Raw genomic sequence first — 24,431 nt, 5'->3', positions numbered from 1 at the left:
AACAGTAAGCCAATACGACATTTATGAAGTTTCAGATTCACATCTATAGGTTATTCATTTCTTTGCACTTATTCGCTACTTTACACAGGGCCTTCAGCGTCCCGATACCTTTACAGAAAGGTAAAAAAAACAAGTTTAAGAAACGAAAGATTGGAACGTAGTTTTAATGATGCCCGCACACTGCACACGACGCTCATCCGGAGCGTCGGGTATAGGTAAAGCAAGCAGTATGCAGCAGTAGAACTGTGAGAGAAGCCAGGGAGCGAAGGACTTTAGACGTGTGGATAGATTCCGGCATCCTTGCGTGCTTTCGTCATAGCTATACGAAGTTAAACAAATGTTTAGCTTGCGGTAATGCAAAAAGAGAAGGGTGTCTTGCACTTACCAGCAATGATCGCACTCCCAACGCCACTACCATCCTCAGCGTGGTGTGTGATGATATTGCTATTAGCGTCATTTGTTCAGTAACAGGTCTCACGAATAGCGAGTCAAAATAGTACATACCGGCCCTTGTCACCGAAAATGTCAACTAAGCCTTCGTGCACACGATCTGCGAAGCCAGGATATTTCTGCAAGTGACACATAAGCACAATCCTCGTGAATTGTCCATACGAGACATACGTTGTACAGTGACCCGTCCGCACCAACACTGCACCCCTCATCAAGGTACCCCATCTTAGTGACGATCGCGGCAATACCACAGGCACTCAAACGCGCCGCACGGCGACCAACGAGTCGTGCCAGTGCACGGAAGAACTGCCTTTCGGCTAGAGTCGTCTCCAATGCGAAGAAATGCGTGAAGATACCGATGATCATAAGTAGCTCGTCTGTCGGATCACTGAAACAAGCATAAGCCATATGTACAAAGAGAAGGAGATGTAGGTATACCTCTCCATCAACGACAAGAATGCTGTGTCGAAACAGTACGGCTTCTCGAGTTTGTATGTGTTCTGCCCCAAGAACAGTACTCCTTCGTCAATAAGCTCGCAGATAACAAGCCGTAAGATTTCGCCGAGGTAACGACCAGAAATGAGTTTCTAAGCAGCCGAAACGCGTGAAGTGAGTTCGCTTCCCAAGGCAAGTGTAGCAGGTAACATCAATACGCACCTCGAAGGCTTGTTCACCTGGTTTGTTGGATGTCTCATCCACGATCTGGTCATACTTCGTCCTCGGCAGGTGTTCGTGTGCATGCGAATCAAATGCACCCTGCCCTATTGTCTCAGTATTTTCAAATCCATAAAAACAAGGAGGCACCGCTTACCCATTCACAATTGATTGCCATTTCTGCTGCAGGTCCTTGTGCGTCCCCGTCTAACCCCAGATTATTGATCTTCGTGATGTCTTTGACATGTTCCATGTACGCTGCATTGCATCCCGTTCCGAAGATGACCGCAATCTTCGTACGTGGATTGACATAATGCGATGCAATAAGTGTTCCAGTCGTGTCGTTGATGAGTGCTGTCATTTTTATGGGAAGGTTCTATTGAAGGGACTTAGACAATAGATCGGAAACAGTAAAAACAAAACATGAAACGTACGCGCTTTTCGATGGCCTTACGGAACATCTCAGCAACATCGTGCCCTTCCGTATTCGGTGCGCCGAAGCCCTTCGTCCAACGAATGAGTACGCCATGGTCGATGCGTTCCTGGCTGAAGCATAATCAGAAAATGGACGTTTATTTCGAAAGATAGGAACTCACTCGCATGGGTAAGAGAACTGTATCGAAATTAAATCAGAGACATGCTAATCGAGTACAAGTGAGACTGCTCACTGTGAAGCCAAGAGGTAATTCCTGGCCAGGCTGCAACAAGCCCTCGGCATGTCCACTTGACTCTGTCGCCGTCACCTCCACCTTCTTCGGTTCTTCTCCTTCCACGGATACATTGGCGCCAGGTTCGCACACACTTGCCATGTTGGTCACGATGAAGGTTGCCAGGCACTCTGCGCAGAAATCGAAGAGTTTCTCGCCGTCATCGTGCTTTTGTTCCTCGGTGAGACGGTATTTGGTCTGGGTAATCTCGAACTTGCCGTTTCCCTGGAGCGAGACAAGACAGACGCGAAGATTCGTACCACCTGTGGTAGTAAGCGATGGTGAGTAAGTACCGCGTTCAGAGACGAAGGCGGCGGAATCGGAGACATACCAAGATCTAGCGCGAGATAATCACCGACTTCTTCGCCCGTAGGCCAGCCAAATACGAAGGTCGGAATCATGGGCTAGAATAGATGAATAATCACGATTTTAGCGATGCATATATGCGCCCCGTTCGGGCTTGAGAGAGGTGTGGCATCGAAGAATAAGAGATGAAGACACGGAGATGTACATACAACGACTTGACCATGCTTCTTGAGACCATTGTCGAGTATCTCGCTGAAGGCCTCTGTGATCATGCGCATGCGCTGTGGGGTAAGCGTGAAGCTTTTAATTGGGGCGCATATATGTAAGCGAGGGCGGAGTGGCAAGTGAAAGCAAGAGGACTACATACAGCTGCTCATACTTGCGCAGATGATCGGCCATAGTCCTGTCATTTTGAAGGATGTTGAGCACGGACGTTCATGCAATGAGATGAGAAGTGTTTTGGGCGCACTTTTTGGTGGCATGGGGCAGGTCCTCCTCATCCTGAGTACGGGTGTGTATGGCGAGTGTCTGACCCGAGGGGAGGGTGACGCTGCCACTTCCGCGTCGTGAGGCCGGCATTGTGGGACGAGTCGAGCTGAATGTATGCTACAGGCGGGGTTGAAGGACGACGGCGACGCTTGGATGGGGAGAGGCAAGGAGAGAGAGATGACGCGCGATAGGGCAGAGCTGTGTGATCAACGCTATGGACTGGGCGATCGGCAGCGGCCGCGCGCTCCTCCCCAAGTTGCTTCAAGTCGAGTGAAGTCCTTTATTACAGTCGACTTGCTCGTTCACGTTATCCGATGCCGACCGCCATCCGCCCGTCTGTCTGTTCGCCTGACTGTTGTGTTCTTCCATTTGATGCTGTCTGCTTTGGAGAGTGCGCGTGCTTATCGGACTGGGCTGAGGACCATATGGATGCTTTGTTCGATAGCTGCGCTTATTTATAAAACAAATTCCGAGACCGTCCATCTCCAGCCTCTTCTTATATCAACCACAATGCATCATCTGTCCTTTCTTCAGAGGGCTCCTCCCTTCTCTTCCACACCCGCGGCCCTTCGCTATGCTTGCCCGTACTTCACGCGTAGCTGCCTTGCTCCTAGTAGCCTTCACGTCGCTGGCGTCCCTTGTCAACTCGTCTCCTCTCGTTAACCACGACCTCGCCCCGGTCCACAATGTCTTCATGTCCAAAAGGCAGGATGACACAAAACTCCGCTTCGTGAAAGACTCGGGCGTGTGCGAGACGACACCTGGTGTCGGTCAGATCTCGGGCTACATCGACGTTGGTCCGAATATGTCCATGGTGTGTGCTCCTCCTCTCTTCCCATCGGCATTATCTAACTGAACACGCTTCTCAGTGGTTTTGGTTCTTTGAGGCAAGGCATGACCCAGAGACGGCTCCCTTCACGCTTTGGTCTGTCCCTCTTCTGTCCCCAACGTCATCGTTGTTCTTATTTGTTTTGTTTAGGCTGAACGGAGGTCCAGGCTGTTCGTCAATGATCGGGCTTTTTCAAGGTCAGATCTCTTCCGTGCATCCAGAAAGACGTGCTGAATCCACGGGTAGAGAACGGACCATGCAATGTCAACCCTGATGGCGAAACGACCACTCTGAATCCATACAGGTAGTCGCCGATCCCGGGCTCCATCATTGCTATTTCTGACAATTTTTGAATTTCTTTGACAGCTGGAATAATATCAGCAACAGTACGTGTTCCAGCTCGCATTCCTGTGCCATCACTGACATTTTGCTTGGTTGTTAGTGATCTACATCGACCAGCCTATTGGAACCGGCTTTTCCTTCGGCACGGACACTGTCAACAGCACACAAGCAGCCGCTCCATTCGTCTGGACAGCCTTCCAAATCCTCTTCGAGAGTGGACAGTTCAGCAAGTTCAAAAGTCGCGAGTGCGTTCTATTCTCCTTCCGATTACTTAAAGAAGTATTGATTCAAAACGACGTGCAGGTTCGTGTTCGCAACGGAAAGTTACGGAGGACACTACGGACCAGCGTTCGTTACGTATTTCGATCAGCAAAACGAGCTTATCGCGAAAGGGACGATCGAAGGCGAGCCAATCGTAGTCAGCGCTTTGCTCATCAACAAGTACGTTCCCTTCCTCTTTCTACTTCATCTCATTAAATTATTGTATTCAGCGGTTGGTACGACCCACTCCTACAAAACAAGGCCTACGTCGACTTTGCTACAAACGCCCCTGGCTACGGTCCCTTACAATCTCCTGACGTTCTCAAGAAGCTAAACCAGTCGTTCTACGAGCCAGGTGGATGTAGAGATCAAGAACTGGCATGTTACGAAGCAAGCAAAGAGGATGCTGAAGGCCTGCATGGCGCTGGGAACAGTTCGTTCAGCGACGCAGTATGTATAAAAGCTGATAACTTTTGCGTACGTCCACACTCTTCATCCTTCCTTCTTCTTTCTTGCACTTATACGTTTTTCATGTGATAGGTGGAAAACGTCTTCGTCCCTGCTGTAGGCGACCGCGACTCCGACGACCTCCGACAAAACAGCTCTGCACTCTTCCCTCCGGAGTTCTACCTCAAACTCCTCGCTAACGAGACGACAAAGAAGAAGATTGGAGCGGAGAGCACGTATGGTGAGTGTCTGGATGCGCCATTTGAGTTGTTTGCAAGGACGGGGGATGTGCGTGATTTTAGCTTTATTTCATGTGTTTAATGGTGAACGTGGATGTTTGTTTGGTTGATAGGATGCGAGGACTCTACTCCCGGCGCTTGGTGCACTGGCGAATTCAGGGTTGAAGATGCTCATATGGGTATATTATCCTCTCTTTCTCTTCACATCCTCACTAAATTGCTATTCATAACGGCAGGCTGGTGACGCAGACATCAAGTACGTTTCCCCTCTTCACCACCATTAATCAACTTCAACTCAAAAACACTTTGTACAGCTGTAATTGGCTCGGCGGGCATGCATCCGTACTCGCAATGGACTGGTTCGGCAGTAAACAACTGCACGCGACGCCTTTCACGAATATGACGATTCACGGGGAAGCCGTAGCTGCTATTCAGAACGTGCATAACTTCTCGTTTGCGAGAGTGTATCAGGCTGGACATGAAGTGCCTGCTTTTCAACCTGAGGCTGCGTTTGTGATTTTTGAGCAGATGATTAATGGGGAGCAGCTGCACTCTGTCTAACAATGGAAATGATATCGGCGAAAAATACGTCATCAGGTCTGGCTTTTCTGTCTTTAGGCTATGTACACTGTACAGATAGATAGTCAGATTGTAAGACTGTTTCCGAATGCTCTTGGCAATGGCAATGGCATGTGGTGAAAGACTGATAGAACGACGGAATCGCGGAGTGGAAGTGCGGAACGAGTAGAAGGGAGCTGTTACAGGGCCGGTAGTACATTCACGAGATGGAATATCAGTGTGATTGACTATCAGTGTGATTGAATATCAATCTATTTTTGAGCTGAAGTAATTGGATGTTGACATGGTCACACAGTCATTGCAGCAGGGCTGATAGAACGAGGAATGGTGGAGCGAGATCGTTGGAACGAGTAGAAGAAAGGCCGCTACAGAGTCGACAGTAACTTCACAAAAATGGAATACTAATATCAATATTTCTGAATCTGTGCTGCAACTACTGTAGTTGTGGTATGACTCGTAACAGTCCCGACGCGGCACGCCGGCCCGAAAAATTCTATTTATAACTCAGTGCCACGATGACCGCCAAGGATTCTTGAATTTCTTCCGTTGACGATCATATGGCAGGAGCACTTCTATAGCGCATCTTGTTCCGTTATCTGCGGCTGATTTGCATTTTTTAGCTTCTAGTCTGAGCTCTCGGACAAACATACACAGCACAACAAACATACACAAAACAAATTCACAAGTCTTTCTCACCTTGCCCACCTGCCACTTGTCACTCTATGTACTCATTTGCAGCCTGCTTCGGCTCGCAATTCATACATGTGCATTCAAACCCCCAGTATGTACTATGTCTCCCTAGCTGCTGTTCTGCCACATTTACGAGAAAGAACAACATCATTAGCAAACACCTGCACCATACGCTCTCGAGCCAAAAATAAACCTTCCTTGGGTTCTCTATCCTTCTGATGGTCGTTCTGGGTCTCGTGCCTCCCTATGCGCGTGGTGCGCAAGAATTACAGCTGCGGGACTAGTACACCCACTCGATGGCATCGAGTCATTCAGCGAGCGTCGTGATATGGCTGTTAGAACGGGATTTGTAAGACGAAGTTAGTACCCACTCCTCGACGATCCGGGCGCCAAGCTCGTGCCGTCGAAGAGAAGTACTACATAAATAGTTCGCACCCCAGCAAACGAGATATTCGTACCGCACGTACCGTCCGTCCCACTCCTCCGAAAAGAACGGCAAATACAGGATGAAACTACTCTCTGCAGTGACCACCCTCCTCCTCACTTCAACGTGCCTCATACAAACTACGTTCGCATCATCAGGCGCAAGCAGCCTGACGGGTATAGATGAATCCATGGCTATCCAGCGTGAAGGTCTTGAGAGGCTTCGTCAATTCCTCGGACCATCACCCGACGAGATGATTCCGTCAAGAAAGCGGGACGAAGAGGCGGCGACGATTTCGTTCTCGAACCCGAAAGCGAAGGAGTTCTTCGTTGATGGGAAGAGTATTCCTGATGGTGCGTATGGAGGCATTCGAATATGAGTTAATGTGAAGCCGAGCGGAATAATAATATTTATTATGGCATTGTAGTGAATTTTGACGCTGGACCTTCGTGGTCGGGATTGATGCCAATTAGTGGAGCGAAGAACGAGACCCGAAAGCTTTTCTTCTGGTTTTGGCCGACGAATAATGCGTCGAACGGAGATGAGTTACTTTTCTGGACGAATGGTGCGTCTCTATCCTTAATATGCAACGTGATTTGGGAATATTCATTTATGTCTGTAGGTGGACCCGGATGCTCGTCGCTGGAAGGATTCCTCCAAGAGAATGGACCTATTTGTAAGTCTCTTGTGCTTGAATCCTGATGTAGACTGAAACTTTTCTTCCTGTGTAGCATGGTCTTGGGGCCAGTCTCAACCAACTCCGTATGCTTGCCTCTTTGGTATTTCCTCCGACATCTTATGCGAATTATTAACAGGAACATGTGGTCCTGGACGAACCTCTCCCACGTCCTCTGGGTTGAGCAACCCGTTGGAGTGAGTCTGCATCCCGAGCTATGCAAAACCCTTCACATAACATACTAATTGGTACCACCTTTATTTAAGACGGGCTTCAGCCAAGGTCAACCGAGCATCGAGAATGACGATCAACTCGCAGAGCAAGTCATGGGTTTCCTCGAACAATTCCTCGAAGTATTCAGCGAGTTGAAGGGGAAAAACTTCTTTGTATCGGGCGAGAGCGTGAGTCACCTCCACACTCTGATTATTATTTCTTTTGATTGGCTTGCTTGTAAATACAGTATGCTGGCTTCTGTAAGTCTATTAATGACTGATTAGTAGGAGCTGTCTTGGTAAATGTTATTCAGACGTCCCTTACATCGCAAACTGGATATACGAACATCCGGGCCTCGACTTGAACCTCAAGGGAATCTGGATTGCAGATCCGACACTAACATACGGAGTCCTACAACAAGATGTTCCAGCTCTCCGCTTTGTTCAGGTAGTCATATCTTATATAGCACCGTTTTCGAAACTAATATCTAAACGAACAATGAAATTCGCAGAAACACGCAGATCTATTCCCATTCAACAGCAGCTTCCTGACCCAGCTGCAAAACATTTCAGATACATGCGGATATACAGATTACCTCGACCAATTCGTGACGTATCCTCCTGCGGGCCAGCTTCCCTTGCCGAATGGAACAGAGGGAGGGTTCTCTGCTGTCGCGTCGTGTCGGCTTCATAGTCCTATACAACGAGCGATCCAGATGTGCGTATATAACTCCTTTCTTGTGTGATGTTGAGAGGGAATTACTCATGCACGATTTACCTTGGTAGATTGAATCCCGTGTTCGACGTGTATCGCGTTTCTGATACTTGGCCTAATTTATGTAGGTGATAGCTAGGTTCTACCTTCACTACGTGAAACTGACATGATTGTGTAGGGAGTGTCCTCGGCTTCCCGCGTTCCACGCAGGAATTCATTTACTTCAACCGGTAACGGATCCCAGATATTTTATATAACCTCACTATATGCTTATTTTTTACCTTCATTTTTACCGTGCAGGACGGACGTAAGTAGCATCTCTCCATCTTCTTCTCATTCCTACATCGGAACCTTGAAATGACAGCATACTATCTAGGTCCAAGATGCAATTCATGCCCCACACATCAACTGGATGTCCTGCACAGACAACAGCGTCTATGTAAACACAACGACTGGCAGACCAATAAACGACCAGTCTATCCCATCCACGCTCAGTGTCCTTCCGAACGTCATTGAGAAGTCGGAACGGACGGTCATCGTACATGGGCTTGCAGTGCGTATTGTCTTAGTTTCTCTCCTTGTTTTGCATATTTCGAAGTGAATACGAATTTAATGCTACGTTTTTATCAAATAGGATTTCATTCTCGTTGCCGAGGGTACACGTATTGCAATCCAGTCAGTATAAACATTCTTTTTCTCAAAACAAAATACAGATAAAGTAATTCTGATTATCTTCGAAATACCCGTATCATGTAGGAACATGACGTGGGCAGGCGCACAAGGATTCCAGTCTCCCATTGAGCCAGAAACATTCACGGTTGACAACTTCGGAATCTTTGGTAGCGAACACTCGGAACGCGGTCTCACATGTACGTATCATCATACTTGTATAACTTGTAACAGTTACTTACAAAAATGATGATTGGAACATACAGATGTGGAATTTGAGTTCTCAGGACACATGACGCCTCGTATGTCCTATTAATTACTACTGCACCACCATGAGCTGAGTATTGATCTTGATGTATTCTTTTAACAGAGTTTGTCCCTTGGGCAGCATTCAACACAATCTCGTTCCTCCTTGGAAGACAACCCTCTCCTTCAACCTAATCACGTAGCCTTGTCAGGATGGGAACAGAGGAATGCATCGTCCAATAAATTTGGTTTCCTTCATAAGCAGACTACTTTTGAGATAGACATTGACATTGGAACACATATGTGCTGCTGTAGTGTAGTTGAACGAATTTACAACGTATACTTGAAATCGGGAGCACGATCACCCAGTTCATGCAATTCCTCAATTGAAAGTTTGACAACTCCGCCAGTACGTTCCAACTCTGCTTCACGCCGAGTGTTTATCCGTATGTAGATAAGTATTGCCAGTGGGACACAGATGAATCCAATCCCGACGAACATAAGTTCTATACCATCTAGAATAAGTTGAGATTGGGAATTCAAATTGCTGTGAGTGTTGTGAGAGATAGTAAATCACTCACGACCAATCAGATAACGTGGTGAATCTTGTGTACGATAGATATTGCTCGCTAATTCGAATTAGATAATATAACCGATTAGAAGCAAAGAAAGAACATACCAATAGCTCCAGCAAAATTCCCAATTCCAATATGTAACGCCATACCTACTCCGCGTTTGTACTGACCAGCAAGATTATTCCCAAGCCTGATCAGGCGTCAAAATATGTCTCGTAGATAAAAGACTAAGCAGAAGAGTTTACCATGCAACAACACCAGGAAACGCCGCATATGAACCAGCGACGCAGAAAAACGTCCCGAAGTACTTCACTCCACGTCGGGCATCTGAGATATTGATGCTGAACCCAATCAAGAGCATTGTAAGCCCGAGGAGGATGAACGGCGAGCGTTTATGGATCTTGTCGGAGAAGTGCCCGAAAATAAGTAGCATAATAGCTAATAGCGAGGCCAGGTCATTCGTCAACAAGTGCAGTGATTTAATACAGGAGGAGTCGCTCACTGGCAAAGACGTATGGCGGTACTGTGAGGAGCTGTGTGATAGGAACGCTGTAACCGAACCTGAAAGCATTCGAATTGCGCTACATTATCAATAGGACATTCAAGTAGAGATATTGAGACCTTACCCGGATATGATCGACCTAAATAGTTTTTTGCATGTTCAGCGAGTACATACAATATTGAATATGTTGGTGCGACTTACGGCAAGAAAAGCGAGATACCATAGACTAATCAAGGATGATTTACTTGGACTACGAAGTAAGCAGTAGAAAGTGAAACTTACGTGGTACAATGACCGACGTGTAGATTAAGATATGTAACCAAATCTGCCAGTCTTTGAATGCTGCCCAAACGTAACGCCAAGCAAACTTCTCAGCTTCACCAATACCGCTTGAATTATCGTACTCTAAAAGAGATGAAACCAACGTCGTCAACTACGCTTTCCCGAATAACAGTGTATGCATTATTCAGACTCACTCTTTTTATGGATGACATAGGCACGTTCTTCTGGCGTCAGGAACGAAGCACTAACAGGGAAGTCGACGAGTACTAAAAGATCCCCATGAGTATATTCTCGTGGTTCTCTGGCCAAAGACAGACCAAAGAAAGCGACTATGCCAATGACGACAGTTGCAATTCCCTCGAGGATCTGTCAAACTCTTAGTGATGTAACAAATCTGCGTAGAAGAGAACAACGAACAAATATCCATGACCAAGCCATTAGTCCCTGAGTACCTCCCATGAATTCGATTGCAAATGCAAGTAAGCCAGAAAATGCGCCAGCTATAGTCGCCGCACCAAAGAAGAGACCAACTCGGTACTGCAATTTATAGCGAGGGTACCAGAACGTAAGGCTAGTAACTCAGTAATAAACATGTAAAACCCGTCGTTATAAGCACGGATTCGGACGAACTAATACACCACGCCTGGGAAAAGACCAGCTTCGGCGACGCCCAGGCAAACTCGAGTTCCCACTAGCTGGGGGTAACTATAGAAAGAGGATTAGGCGACTTTGACAGATACGACCAATACAACTATACGTTTTGACTAGACCCATTAACGTCCTGCGAGAGACAAGAGACTTGGTCAATTTCAATGAAAATTCAACAGAAATCTAAATCGAACCGTACATGACAGTTCCCCAAACAATCTTGTGAGGATTACTGTCAGTTAACTTCCAAACAAGCAATTGAGTACCGTATAGGCTGCTCACAGTGATTCCCGGAAGCCATCTAAGAGAGTCAATAAGTATGAATGTGTTTAACAGACTATCGACAACAAACCTACCTCGAAGGGCGAAACTTTTTGAGAACCAGGCTGGATTATGTTGCATGAGACAGAATTATAATTGACCGTCAGTAATACTTACTTCGCAGGGCATTCTGCTAGACAGTAAGGCTGGAGATGGTTCATATATGGAAAGAGATATGGAATTCACATATGACTTACAATGAAATACATTGTCTAGAAAGCAATAGTCAGAAACGAAAGGAGTTGGAATCTAAAAATCGTACAAGGGCAATGTTGTACTGGTTTCCAACCAAGTGTAGTTCCTCAACAAGTCCGGCGAGTTTAGCATTGCCTATGAGACACTGTAATTAATAAAAGTATCGTATACCGTCTCACAGAAAATATTACCAATGTTTCCTACACACGCGTTTAGCGATGAATATTTCGTAATAGTTACGCATGGACATACCACGATCCAAGAAAGAGCAGAGGTACATGATGCTGAGAATCGGCATTAGTCTCAAGTCGATCTTTCTATACAGCTTCTTTTCTTGCTCCGGCGTGAGATCTGGCGGCGGAGGTAAAGTCGAATCGCCACCGAAAACGAAGCCTTCCGGCCGCTTCTCTGTATTGTGGAGTATCTTCTCCTGTACAGAGTCGGATCCCTTCTCCATGCTTGCAGAATCCACATCCCGAGCCCGCGAATCTACAGGCATGACCAAGGAGAGGTTGAGGGAGAAATGGCAAAGGTGCCAAGTGATGACACTTTTATATCATTGTTGCTGATTGACGAGACAGCTTATATTGGTCTTGATACTGCCCACAAAATAATACCGATACGTTCGGAACAGCCTTAACAACCTTCCAATGCGGAAGGCAATAGTTGATGAAAAGGTCATAAGACGAGAAGCAGCGGGTGTGCAGTCAAATTGAAATACCAATTCGGGCAATTTTTCTCAAGCCGTGGGATTTAGGATCAATCAATTCGTATGGCACTCATTCACGAACCACCACCACGAAAATTATTCAAAAAATACCAATAAATTGCTACTACATCTACATCATTAATAAAAGACCAAAAATTACTCAATATACTTCTATAATGCTACTAGTGTAGCATACTATCAAATATATAAAAGAAAAAACAAAATGAGCTACTCAAAATGAAGGTGTTGCAATTGCTTACAACCCCTATTCTTACTCATCAATCTTCTTTTACTTTTCTGCCTCCTCTCTTTACTAAGGTCACAACTAACTCTATTAGTGATTCTCATTTATAATCTCTCTATACTGTTCATGATGGATTTCTACTGTGAAAATAGTATCTTCTCCTGTGTACCCATGTTCCCTTACCTCTCAAGAGCTCATATACTTTTTGTCTCATTTCTGGTACACAGTTGGAGAAGCGTTGAGTGTCTATTGCATTAGTAGTTCCCTGAACATTGCTGGACAGGGTGGTTTCTTTATTATAGATAAATTACCCTGTATTTGTACAATAGACCAGCAGCCCTGGTGTTTCTTTTTAGGGACCTATACCAGGAAATATACCATACCATACCATACCATTAGGTGAATTCAATTAATTGGCAGGAGCACTTGCAGGACGGCAGGAAGATTTTGGGGTGTCTTGGCAAAGTAGTATGTACCTTAATAGATACCAAATGGAGATGAGATCTGTGCAACTGTCTGCAAGTGCATGCAAGTGCTCAAACCCACTGGGTGACTTCCCATAAGCATATTTAGCTTTTTTCTCAAATCCTAAACTGCTGGGTGACATTGGTTGAGTGTAAGCAAGAGTAAGTGAAGCAGGAACCGAATAACACTCACTTTTCACTACACTCCAAAATTGAGAATCTGAAGGAGGGGTCTGACCCCCCCTCTTCAGACTTGACACACAAGAAATCCTATCCTAAAGCACTTTAGCCAACACTTATAGTAATTGTGCCTGAGCTACTGTCATTTTGTCATCAAAATTAACTCCATTTAGTCTCTTATGTAATGGAATCTGCCTCTGACTTAGTGACCAGAATCTGACTGTTTTTTCTGTGTTACAGTTTGAAGTTCCTTACTTCTATCTTGCTTAAAATTTTGTTTGGTCTGTCTGGAGTTTAGAAACATTGAAATTCCTTACAGGAAGTCACCCACTTGTTTGCACTTGCAGACATACAGAGTTTGAAAAAAAATAAACATTTGATTGCATACCACAACATAAATCCTTAAGAAGCATGAAATATACCAAGAAGCATGGTCATGTGACCATATAGGAAGAGCATGTTAAGTGCATATACAGGCCATTTTCTTGTATATCTTACACTCTCCATTCTCCTTTCAAGATGCCTGGCTCTACTTATTACAGTAATAAATTTGCTATGAGTATGGGTGCTCTATCTACCCTGTGTATTCTGCATTTTGACACTGAATTCAACCTGCTCCTTAGCCTTCTTCTTACATATGAAGCTCATTGTCTGCTCCTTCATGCTTGCCCTTCATTTTGTGACTCATACAGTGCATCCCACTCTGAGGATTTCCTTAATAACTTGCTGTTTGGTACTTCAGATTATATTTTCAAAGTGTTCTTCAGGTATGTCTTGAAGGTTATGAATCATATGCATGCTACTGTATTCTAATCCATGTCTCTTTAGAGTCAACTGTACTTCATTCAAGATGCTCAGTGACCTCATCAAGGATGATGAGGTCTTCAGGAGAACTAGTAAATGTCTGTAGTGTCCTCATTAGGAGTAACTTACTGTATTTCTACTACATTACAGTAGTACAACAGGTATTAAGGTTGTAGAGCAATCATCCATTATAGCAGGCACAGTACCTCTATACTGTGCCTGTGTCTGTACTGCTTTTTGCTGGCTCAGGCCTTGGTTTCTTACTTGGCCTACTAGTGAACATTGTCTAGAACTGAAATTATGTCTTCAAGCTGAAGGATTTCCAGAGTGTATTAGTATGGTGGACAGTTTACTCATCCTACTTACTACAAAACCTAGGAAAGATGGAAATCTTTACTTCAGTAGAAAAAAGTACTATTTAGTAAGTATAATAGTCTTTTTGTCTTTTTGCATTTCTCTCATAGTCCTTTCTCTTAGATTGTTCTTCAGGCAGTCTGTGACAACAGAAAGCACTTTACCAAGTTTGACTTAGGCTAGCCTGGAAATGTTCAAGACACTACTGTTTTCAAAGAGTCCAGGATATGGTGATTCCTAGCAGAGCACTTTGATAGAGACAAGTATATTCTAGCTGATAAAGGTATACCATCTGTACCATGAGTACTATTTGGTTCATTATAATCTCCTGGAACAGTACAGGGTTCATTAATGTTTTGATTTTATATAGGTTACCCACTCACCCAGTTCACTATCTGCCTGTTCACTGATTACAAACATACAAACAACTCTCAAGAGTCTTGCCATTACTGAGATTTTAACTTCAAACTCTCACATTACTGTATTATGATTGAGCACACATTTAGGATACTTAAAGGATGATTCACTTCCCTATAAAGTTTTCCTAGATACAAGCTCAACATCATTTATATAATGGTTGAAGCTCTGATAGTTATACACAATATATTGATCAATTTAAACAACAACCCAGAAACTATTACAAACTACAATAGTCATAATAACACAGGCCTTTTTGCTACTGCTCAAGACAGTGAAGACCAAATGGTAGCAGAACAGGTCAGGAATATAAATCACATGGGTGGAAACAAGCTTTATAATATAGGTGTACTATACAGGAAGAATCTGCTCAAATGTATAAACTGTAGGAATATCTAGGTACTTTCTGTACTCATTTGTAACACACATTAGTAATAAAAATGCCTTTCCTATCCTGTAACTTAGCACACTCTATGAAAGGAATGAATGAATTAACATTTAAATATTAAGTACCTTACTGAATGTTACAAGAACTGTAGTTTAAGTGTTATTCAAAGCATATAGTAGAAACCAGTCTCTCAACACAGTCTATACTAATTTCCACCCTGTCAAAGTTCCCTGATCCTTTGCACTATCTCTTGAAGCTTATCTTGAAGGTCTACAGCAAGTTCCTTCTCTACTGGATCCTCTGAATTACACAGTACACAGTATCTATCTAATTTCAAGTTGTGCAGGTCTTCCAAATCATATAGTATCTGTATTTCTACAGCTCAATCTTCAGACTGTATTCTTTTCCTCTAGTACTCTTCATCCCTCTCATCCTTTTGTTTCTGGTATGCAAATTGCTCAGATTCAAGCTCTGTCATTTTTTCTTGTCATTCTTGTACAAGTTTTAGGGCCTTACTAACAACTTTGGAGAATACAGTAGTAGGATCAGATTTCTTACATTTCTTCTTATCCTCCTCAACATCTGCCTTAATATCCTTAAAGCTACATCCAGAACTGAATTCAATAGGCCTCTCAATGTCTGGACATCCATCTGCTCTAATAACAGGTAAGCCTTTGTATGAACCATACAAATTAAACAAGCCTAAGAGTTTGTAAGACTCATACTCAGTCAATAATAGTAAAGATTGCTCCTTCTGCAAATTTCTTACATGTTACTACAGAAGTCCACATGCCTAGTATCTCCCTGTCCCTATCACCTCCTCCTGTATAGTTTTGCTACTCTAACAAGCTTAGGTAAGCAATTTTGATGTACAACATAAAGGAGTTACTTACTTTTTGTGTCCTTATATGTTCTAAACAACAAATGCCACTTTGTAATCACTTGATCAGTAGTATATTGATCCAATATTGTCTAGGAAGCCTAAAAACAAGTTTAATAGTGTGTAGCACATAAAAAGTAATACAGAGAGGTGTCTACATACCTCTTGACAATACTTCTTAATGGAGGTCTGGGCTTTTGACCATCTTTCTAGTGTACAAATGTATTTGGCAAGTTTCTTCTCATTCTCCTTGTCCTAAGACACTTTCCCCTTTGTGTCTTTCTGTTCAATGATCTCAGCCTCTTCCTTCAGTTTATTGTCTAACTGGCTTGTCTCTGTGTCTGAAATACCAGAAGGATGTGCATTCTTTCCTGATTGTGACCCTTGAAAAGAGTAAGTGTATGTTGTAGTAAAAATATACTGAAAAGGAAGCCTAGCACATAAAAAGTAATACAGAGAGATAGTGTGTACCTTTCCCTTTCTTTCTCAGCACAGGTTTCTCTTTCTCCTTGCCCTTATATTTTGACTTCTCAGGTGCTGGAGACATGCTCTCTTGTTTCAGCTATAGAGCTAGAGATGTATTGTGAGCTGAATTCTGCATCTGAAGACCTGGAGACTGTTGAAATTGTTGAGTATTGAATGCTAACAGAGCTGAAGCATTCTCAGGAAATTCTTGACCAAGTGCATGAGCACTTGGGGCAGGACTAGGTGAATTGGGAGACAAGAAACCTGGTTGAAGCTGGGTATGTATAAGAGTTGGCTAGTTAAATGCATGCATTTGCATGCCTGGTAGAACTGTTACTAGTGTCTGTGGCTGATTTTGATACTGAGAAGGATCCTAGAGGTTATTTGGGTCCATCTTAGATGTCTGAGGATGATGGGGGGACAATTTCTGTATTTTTTTTGTGTAACAGCACTCATGTCTCACATCTGAATCCAAAATTTCCATTTTGAGATTAAAATAATTATATTTAATTATATAAACATTATTATCTAAGTACTTGCAGATCCTCTGCAAGTCGTCACTTCAATTTTGAGGGACTTGCGCTGCACACGGGATCTTACTTTTCTGATGCCGATCTCTCTCTGCAAGTCCCTCTGCCAATTAATTGAAGTCGCCTATTGTCTTGTCAAATTCATTATCTCGGGTGTTCTATTCTACAGCGAATAAACAAAATCTGGCGCCCTATCGCCCATTTCATGCAATTCCTCAACTGTATACTTGCTTATTCCACCAGAGCGCTCAAGCTCTGCCTTCCGTTTCTTGTTTATCCGGTTATACAGAAACACGAGAAGAGGCACGAAGACGAAGCCGATCCCAACGAACATAAGTTCGACACCATCTAGATGCGTAATTATGATTTCATTCCGCTTCAAAGCTGCAATGCCAGTAGGTGTAGTGTACTTACGACCGACTAAATACCGTGGAGCATCCTGCGACCGGTAGATATTGCTCGCTAAGGCATGTTTAGATTTCACAAACAAGGTTCTTCACCAATGCCACGAACCTATTGCTCCAGAGAAGTTTCCAAGGCCAATATGCAGCGCCATACCGACACCTCGTTTATATTGTCCGGCTAGATTGTTGCCAAGCCTGCATCCAACAATCGTTTATGTCAACCAATTTTCGGTAATCGCAAGCAACTCCGTACCAAGCAACTATAGCTGGAAATGCGGAATACGAGCCCCCGACACAGAGAAAAACGCCAAAATATTTAACACCATGAGGCGCTGGTGAAATATTGATGGTAAATCCAATAAGCATCATTGTTAGTCCTATCAAGATGAAAGGACTGCGCATCTTGATCTTATCGGAGAAATACGCGAAGGTGAGTAAGAGAAGTGCTGGTTACAAGCACACCAATTAGCCAGGTGTATTGCACACATTAAATTGCCTTACTAGCCACAATATATGGTGGAACTGTCAATAATTGAGTGATCGGAACACTGAATCCGAACCTGATGGTGCAACATAATGAATATTGTTCAAATATATGGCTGGAGTGAATACATACGTGGAAATTATTGTGCTTTTGTCGGGTAGAGCAAAATCGATACGAATCAATTTTTTATCCCAAGAGTACGATATTGCACGAGAACTCACGGCATGAACAGTGAAATCCCGTAAACTATTGGGTGGTAATTTTTTCATACCCTGCCTTCGGAAAAGGATGGATAAGAACTTACTGGGGCCGACGAAAGAAAAGTACACCAATAAGTGCAGCCATACTTGCCAGTCACTAAGCGCTGCCCAGGCATACCGCCACTCGAATTTTTCAGCCTCTCCTACCTGCGTGTTGTCGTATTCTGTATTTCAAGCGGTCATCAATGCAGCGCCAAGGTGCGATCTGAAATGAAAGACTGACTTTTCTTGTGGATGACATATGCACGTTCTTCTGGCGTAAGAAAGTGTGCAGTGGCTGGGAAGTCAACAAGAACTAGCAAAACTGATAAAATGCGTGTCCAAGTTTAAATGAGAGGAATTCCCATTCACCTAGGAAAGCAAGAAGTCCCACTGTGACAGTTGCAATTCCTTCAAGGATCTAGAATTGTTATACATCAAACCCAAGATGCAGGATTATAAGTGTAGCTGATAATGCGCACGAAAATCCATGACCAGGCTCTCAGGCCGTGTGCCCCATCCATAAACTCAATTGCGAAAGCAAGTAAACCTGAAAACGCGCCAGCAATGGTCGCCGCACCGTAAAAATATGCGATACGGAGCATGAGCATATGACGTGGATACCAGAATGTGAAGCTAGTCAAATTGAAGGGTCAGAGCTCATCCTGTGTTCCATAATATGATAATGAAAGTCTTTACTAGTAAACTACTCCAGGGAACAAGCCAGCCTCGGCGAAGCCAAGGAAAATCCGTACAACCACAAGTTGCGGATAGCTATTAATGGAGTTAGAAGAATGTGATGTGCGAAATGCGATGAACTCCGACGATTTGACTAATCCCATCATGGCCCTGTTCAAAATAACGCTGGTTATTGGCGACATCGAAAGAAAATGTTGTGAGAGGATTTACATTACAATACCCCACACGACCTTTTAATGAATGAGTAAAACAAAAAGGCGGCAATGGAAGAATTGCATACAGTTATCCCAGGTAACCACCTCGATGGCCTGAATTTCTTTAGCACCAAACTAATTCGAATACGTTTAGTTATGCAGATTTAGTCTGTCCCAATTCTTGCACATACTTTGCAGGACATTCCCCCAAGCCATAAGGCTATAAAAAACATTTCAATACGATTCTTACACGTTCAAAATGGTGCTCACAATAAAGTACATCGTCTTTAGTGGAATTCGAGTTAGAAATGCTACTAGAAATTTGACTATTGAGGTAACGTACGAGAGCAATATTGTATTTGTTGCCAGTTAAGTTGAGTTGCTCAACCAGCCCAGCGAGCTTCGCGTTTCCTTGGATTTATTTTTAAATTATGTCAACGATAAATAGAACACTCGCGCACCAATATTTCCTAAGCAAATCGTTCATTCATAAGTCCCAACTGAAGGAAAATACCGGGCCATGTTTACTCACCTCGATCCAAATAAGAACAAAGGTACATGAGGCTCAAGATCGGCATCAACCTAAGGTCGATTTTCCTATATAGTCGTTTCTCCTCTTCCGCTGTGAGATCTGGAGGCGGAGGCAAACTTGAAGCGCCGCCAAAATCGACTGCTTCCAACCATGCCTCGTCGAGTCCTGCCTTCTTCTCCGACGCAGATTCCGAGACGCTCGCTCGTTTCTTGTCCAGTTTTTCACCCGTTGCATGCATCGCGGTCGACTACCTATGTGAAAGGAAGAAGGTCCACCGCGATAAGAGTCGACATCGCGCGCTTTATATGTGCCTCCACCGGAGATCTAAAGTTATCCATTCACTTATCCTGAAGAGCCACTGCTCGAGCTAATATAGCATCAAGCACGCCATGCATGCTGCTTAGGATTGGACGGATGGAATTGAGAAGCCCTCGGATCCGATCATTGAAATACCGCTGGATGGGAAAAGAATCTCGAAGTGCGCTTTTAATAAGGTCATGGGTTGGAGCTCTAAATGACACGGGAGACGTTCGGCCCTGCCTTCTCTGCTGCTGTGCCGCTGTATGACCTGTGGGCAAGAAAATTATTGACATGTACCTGCGTTCTATTCTTGTACAAGGTACTTTGCTTGTTTGGTGGCTGCAAAGATCGTAGAGGTAAACGTAAGTCGCCATCAAAGTCAACATCAACATTTGCTCTCCCAAGGTGGCCCCTTTACGGTGCATTCCAAGGCTGGGATTTGTTCTTCTGAAATGTCGGACAAGCAGTTGCTGTACTTAAGCTAAGGAGGAAATCAACATTGAAACCTGGAGACAAGAACGAGGCAGTGCAGAAGCAGCCGTTAAAAGGGATGCAATATTTCTTTATACTGCTTTCTCGTTGGAAACTAAGAACTCTGGAGATGTATAACTTTTAAGCGCATATCTTCTTGAGAACACAAGGAGCTTGTGGACGTGTAGTCTATCAAGCGTGCTCGCTTGAACGAGCGCCATCGTTTCATCAAATAAGTCGGGCGCGTGTCACTAGCGCATGTGCTCTTCGAGTAGTTCTAGAGCTGATTGACACAGAAGCGGCGGGAATATGCTTCCGAAAAATGAAAGACAAATTAGAAGCGTCCCGTTCACGCCGAGTAGGACTCACATGATCAAAGCAAACTAGTCATAAAGCCACAGCAGCTTTGGAAGACATAGTAAATTCGCTGCAATGATTTTGACTGGCACTTTCCTACTCTTTGCCTACACCGGAGATGCGTTTGCGCATGTTCCACGAACGACAGGCAGCACTAGTTCTGGTCCAAGAAGCAGTGCCCTCAATCTAAGTGATCCGTTGTCCCTCGTAAATGTTTTCATTGGTACCACAAACGGAGGAAATGTATTCCCAGGTCTGAATTTATACCTCTTTTTATTGGAATGATAACTGAACGTGATATGATAGGAGCGACTGTCCCGCACGGCATGGTCAAGGTTGGGATGGACACAGACTCTCCCGTAAGTTGCCTACTCCAAAAATGTGATGCAGATCTTCACTAATTCGGGTGATAGCATAACGTAAGCAACCTTCCCAAGTTGGTCTCGAAATAACTTGACTTGCTTTGGAATAAATCCAGCAAGCAGGATACGACGCAAACTCGACGTTTAACGCAACCGGCTTCTCTCAGCTACATGACAGTGGCACCGGAGGCGTAGGCGATACTCTCTACCTCAAATGGTTATATCTTCTAATATTCCTTTCCAGGGAGTTCCTCTATCAAATTTCAAACTTTGGCCGTTTGCTTCCTGTAATTCGACATTTGAAAGCTGCCAGACATCAATCGATGGAAGGAAGGCTCAACGGAAAATACTTGGCGATGGTATCACTAAGCATATTGTTTTGCAAAACATATTTCTAATCTAATATAGGCACCCCGGATGATTTCGGGTCTCCTGGATACTTTTCTACAAACTTGGTGCGTTTATGCGATGCCTACATCACGATAAATTTTAACGTCAGATTAGTCTACTGGCATACGTGTCGAGCTTACCTCCACGCGAAGGACTGCCCTACATCGGTATACATTCCCGCAAAATTCGACCGAGCCTCGACTCGTCGTCGATGTAACAAACGATGGTCAGCAAAGCAATACTAATCCATTCATGACTGTCGATCCAAATACCGGTCACGTAGTCGGTGAGATGGTATATTATACAAAAATCATATTGCATGATCCTAAACGCACGTTAGGTGGAGCCGAATTTGCGGCTTCATTTGGCCCCGGCCGATACTCCGTATTTGCTTGCTTTGATTTCCGTGGAGATGGTTACAACTTCACCGCTCCAACGGAATATGGAAGCTGGCTTGGAAACTTTCCTGTTCGATTCGCGACAAACCTAAACCAAGTTTATTTCGGTTTGTATTTCCGCCATTCTAATCGAGATAAGGCAGCTAATCTCAGTGACGAAGGATTCGTGTCGGAGCTTGGTGCCTTGCTCACTTTCCCGCCCAATCCATCTCCGGATTCCACAACTACGATCCTCGCACGGGTCGGGGTATCTTTCATCTCCACAGACCAAGCGTGTGCGAATGCTGAGTCGGAAATACCTGACTTCAACTTTGATGAGACTGTCGCTGCTAGTCAGTCACAATGGAAAGATATCCTTAATCGAGTTCAGGTCAATACCACTGACGTGGATGACGAAACTGTTGAACTCCTTTACTCTTCCGTAGGTTGATTATTTTTCCTTAAGGAAAGAAAGTCAACAACTTGGGTTCTAGCTATATCGGACACATATCTCACCTGCGGATTGTGAGTGTACTTAGTTCATTTGTACGCAAGGATTCCTTTGACACTCCGACTCAGACACTGGAGAGAACCCGAAATGGAACTCTACCGAGCCGTATTATGACTCACTTTACTGCAATGTAAATAGAAGTCTATTCATCAACACAAACACTCTGTTGACTAACCCGGCCCTAGTGGGACACTTTCCGCACACTTTATCCTCTCTATTCTCTCCATGACCCAGAAAATTTTGCTCGTATTGTTCGAGGCCAGATAAATATCCAACAGCATGAAGGTTTGTCCCAGAAAAGTTCAACGACTCGGACGTAGACCAACGCGATAATAGGATGGCTTCCGGAATGCCGCGGTGCTACTGCGCAACATTTTATCCAAGGAGGAAGTAGTACATGTTTCCGAACCTTCAGTGGCTGTGGCTAATTATTCACATATGGTATTCTTAGATGCTGATCCTATACTTGGAGAATTCTTTGTAAAGTTGGCCCTTGATTCCTCGTTTACATGAGCAAAGGTCTGATTGATTTAGGTTTCATAACTTCTCGGATTCGTTGAACGTTTCGGCAACGGATTTATACAATGCCCTGCTGGCCGACGCCGAGGATCAGCCTCCAAACTGGGACTTGCAGGGTCGTCAGGCTAACATCTGGAAGATGCTTGGTTTGTATAATATTGTCGTAGTTTGGTATTCAGGTTGACTGTTGTTAAGGATATATCCCGGGTGACATATTCGAAATGAGCGGCACGAATACTAAGCAGGTTTCACGAACACTCGAAGTATGTTTTCTAGTTCTAACAGGGAACCGTCTGTTCCTTAGTCCTGGAATTAAATAGCATGCATTTGGTGATTTTGCCATTTCGCAAGTCGCACAACTCTTGGGTAAATCGGACGACGTTGTAAAGGTCAGTTATTAACACCTTGTGAAAGATTTCCGAGTCAGTCACTAAGCCAACAACAGTACCAAAACAGGTCGGGCAACTTCTTCAATGTATGGAACCCGAATACCACCGTTCCTGGAGGACCTGACTTCGTGAAGGGCATGGTGCAGGTACTATACTATTTTCACTCCATGTATGTCCAATAATATGGAACTATTACCATCTCCATAGCCACGTTTTGCAAACGGGACCTTCAATCATACGGATCCGCGTCATTGTAGCGTGAACGATCCGCTCCACTCAACATGCTTCTTGAATGCCGCGAACCGCGATGGATTCTATGAATCGTCTCCTATCGTTGTGAGCAAAATTACTTAAAGCGTTATTCCAATCCTAATCCTTGATTGACGCCGTTGTAGTACTCCCAAGTAAGATCTTCTTCAGAATGACTCGGGGCCTCTACTAAACGGCCTTAGTTTGTTCCGCATGACACAGCACGGCTCATCGAATTGCAAGGCGGAAACGAATCATTCGTTTCGCGCCTGAATTTTATTTTTGATGAAGTGAGCGTAATCTTGTCCTTTGCATGGTCTGGAGTTAACTGCTTCTCGCCAAAGCACTACTTTGATGCGACGGACGAACCATCTCAACAGATTCCTTTCATGTACCATTATGCCAACAGACCTGGATTAAGCACGCAGAGATCTCGTCAAGTCATTGCATCAGATTTCAATACGTCTGTTAACGGATTACCGGGAAACGATGGTACGTGAGGTCGCATTTTAGTTTCACTTTAGCAAGCTTCTGATACAAATCCCGACCTTAGACTCAGGAGCTATGGCGAGTTATGTCTTCTTCTATTTAGCTGGACTATATCCTATTCCTGCAACGCGACAATATCTCCTCTCGTCTCCCTACTTCCCGCAAGTCTCATTTTTCAATCCACTGTTTAACTCCACGACAACTATCATCGCAAACGGCTTCCGTGGTAATCCATCAGATGGGACGGGCGGTAATGTCTTCGTCGAGGTCAGTACGGTCTTACATACTCCAATCGCTCAGTATCAATTGACAAAACTGGCGCATTTAGAGCGTCAAAGTGAATGGCGAGAGGTACAAGTCAAATTGTTATTTGGACTTTGACGTGTTCGAAAATGGATCTACGATCGAACTACAGTTGTCAAGCAACATTAATAACACGTGTGGCAATGGACCCAATGCCCTTCCCCCTTCGTTGTCGACAGGAGGGTTTTCTAGTCCTTAAGGAGGAGCGGAATCAGAATGAAATCAAGGACTGGGAAAGGAAGAATCGATTGGTTTTTGAGAAGTAAGTA

General features: G+C 44.2%; 6 protein-coding genes across 6 annotated transcripts; 3 read left to right on the top strand and 3 right to left on the bottom strand.

Annotated features, from left to right (window-relative positions):
* Positions 1–18: 18 nt before the first annotated feature.
* On the bottom strand, positions 19–2,850 carry FOMMEDRAFT_168547 (hexokinase). Its single transcript, XM_007267326.1, has 14 exons — positions 2,587–2,850; positions 2,485–2,520; positions 2,327–2,417; positions 2,143–2,215; positions 1,773–2,074; positions 1,701–1,717; positions 1,539–1,650; positions 1,262–1,480; positions 1,108–1,206; positions 889–1,037; positions 622–838; positions 505–569; positions 386–444; positions 19–319 (listed from the first exon to the last, which is right to left on the bottom strand). Exons 1-14 carry the CDS (start codon positions 2,694–2,696, stop codon positions 273–275), a joined length of 1,596 nt encoding a protein of 531 aa, XP_007267388.1. The 5' UTR covers positions 2,697–2,850; the 3' UTR covers positions 19–272.
* FOMMEDRAFT_168546 (alpha/beta-hydrolase) lies at positions 2,721–5,568 on the top strand. The gene is made up of 12 exons (XM_007267325.1): positions 2,721–3,420; positions 3,476–3,531; positions 3,586–3,632; positions 3,682–3,739; positions 3,802–3,821; positions 3,878–4,022; positions 4,081–4,218; positions 4,269–4,515; positions 4,579–4,773; positions 4,838–4,903; positions 4,961–4,980; positions 5,039–5,568. The coding sequence occupies exons 1-12, from the start codon at positions 3,181–3,183 to the stop codon at positions 5,283–5,285; spliced, it is 1,479 nt and encodes a 492-aa protein (XP_007267387.1). The 5' UTR covers positions 2,721–3,180; the 3' UTR covers positions 5,286–5,568.
* Positions 5,569–6,670: 1,102 nt separating this feature from the next.
* Positions 6,671–9,130, top strand: FOMMEDRAFT_87242 (alpha/beta-hydrolase; the record flags this gene model as incomplete). The annotated part of the gene is made up of 17 exons (XM_007267324.1): positions 6,671–6,770; positions 6,845–6,982; positions 7,040–7,093; positions 7,149–7,179; positions 7,233–7,290; positions 7,360–7,494; positions 7,554–7,566; positions 7,620–7,753; positions 7,818–8,023; positions 8,092–8,144; positions 8,199–8,250; positions 8,321–8,327; positions 8,397–8,573; positions 8,655–8,695; positions 8,777–8,889; positions 8,956–8,991; positions 9,060–9,130. 17 exons carry the CDS (start codon positions 6,671–6,673, stop codon positions 9,128–9,130), a joined length of 1,419 nt encoding a protein of 472 aa, XP_007267386.1.
* A 135-nt stretch (positions 9,131–9,265) lies between these two features.
* On the bottom strand, positions 9,266–11,915 carry FOMMEDRAFT_87542 (MFS general substrate transporter; the record flags this gene model as incomplete). The annotated part of the gene is made up of 18 exons (XM_007267323.1): positions 9,266–9,450; positions 9,517–9,564; positions 9,615–9,700; positions 9,756–9,948; positions 10,013–10,071; positions 10,214–10,238; positions 10,295–10,445; positions 10,505–10,560; positions 10,612–10,660; positions 10,712–10,865; positions 10,925–10,999; positions 11,052–11,075; positions 11,142–11,161; positions 11,225–11,243; positions 11,299–11,328; positions 11,471–11,475; positions 11,526–11,593; positions 11,711–11,915. 18 exons carry the CDS (start codon positions 11,913–11,915, stop codon positions 9,266–9,268), a joined length of 1,452 nt encoding a protein of 483 aa, XP_007267385.1.
* A 5,141-nt stretch (positions 11,916–17,056) lies between these two features.
* On the bottom strand, positions 17,057–19,683 carry FOMMEDRAFT_134605 (MFS general substrate transporter; the record flags this gene model as incomplete). Its single annotated transcript, XM_007267322.1, has 17 exons — positions 17,057–17,241; positions 17,308–17,355; positions 17,407–17,492; positions 17,551–17,743; positions 17,799–17,857; positions 18,003–18,027; positions 18,086–18,205; positions 18,265–18,336; positions 18,393–18,441; positions 18,503–18,656; positions 18,720–18,794; positions 18,846–18,869; positions 18,930–18,949; positions 19,000–19,048; positions 19,194–19,198; positions 19,257–19,324; positions 19,446–19,683. 17 exons carry the CDS (start codon positions 19,681–19,683, stop codon positions 17,057–17,059), a joined length of 1,470 nt encoding a protein of 489 aa, XP_007267384.1.
* Positions 19,684–20,648: 965 nt separating this feature from the next.
* Positions 20,649–24,361, top strand: FOMMEDRAFT_87756 (glycoside hydrolase family 92 protein; the record flags this gene model as incomplete). Its single annotated transcript, XM_007267321.1, has 22 exons — positions 20,649–20,826; positions 20,880–20,932; positions 21,052–21,126; positions 21,180–21,294; positions 21,344–21,390; positions 21,440–21,611; positions 21,666–21,830; positions 21,885–22,144; positions 22,197–22,227; positions 22,282–22,343; positions 22,399–22,459; positions 22,629–22,698; positions 22,748–22,878; positions 22,928–22,995; positions 23,053–23,121; positions 23,178–23,267; positions 23,329–23,457; positions 23,517–23,525; positions 23,574–23,660; positions 23,715–23,862; positions 23,924–24,126; positions 24,188–24,361. The coding sequence occupies 22 exons, from the start codon at positions 20,649–20,651 to the stop codon at positions 24,359–24,361; spliced, it is 2,397 nt and encodes a 798-aa protein (XP_007267383.1).
* Between the last annotated feature and the right edge of the window lie 70 nt (positions 24,362–24,431).

The sequence above is a fragment of the Fomitiporia mediterranea genome, assembly GCF_000271605.1.
Source record: "Fomitiporia mediterranea MF3/22 unplaced genomic scaffold FOMMEscaffold_7, whole genome shotgun sequence".
NCBI classification, from domain to species: Eukaryota; Fungi; Basidiomycota; class Agaricomycetes; order Hymenochaetales; family Hymenochaetaceae; genus Fomitiporia; species Fomitiporia mediterranea.
The sequence above is the reverse complement of the archived record's forward strand: the minus strand, read 5'-3'. Positions and strand labels throughout refer to the sequence as shown.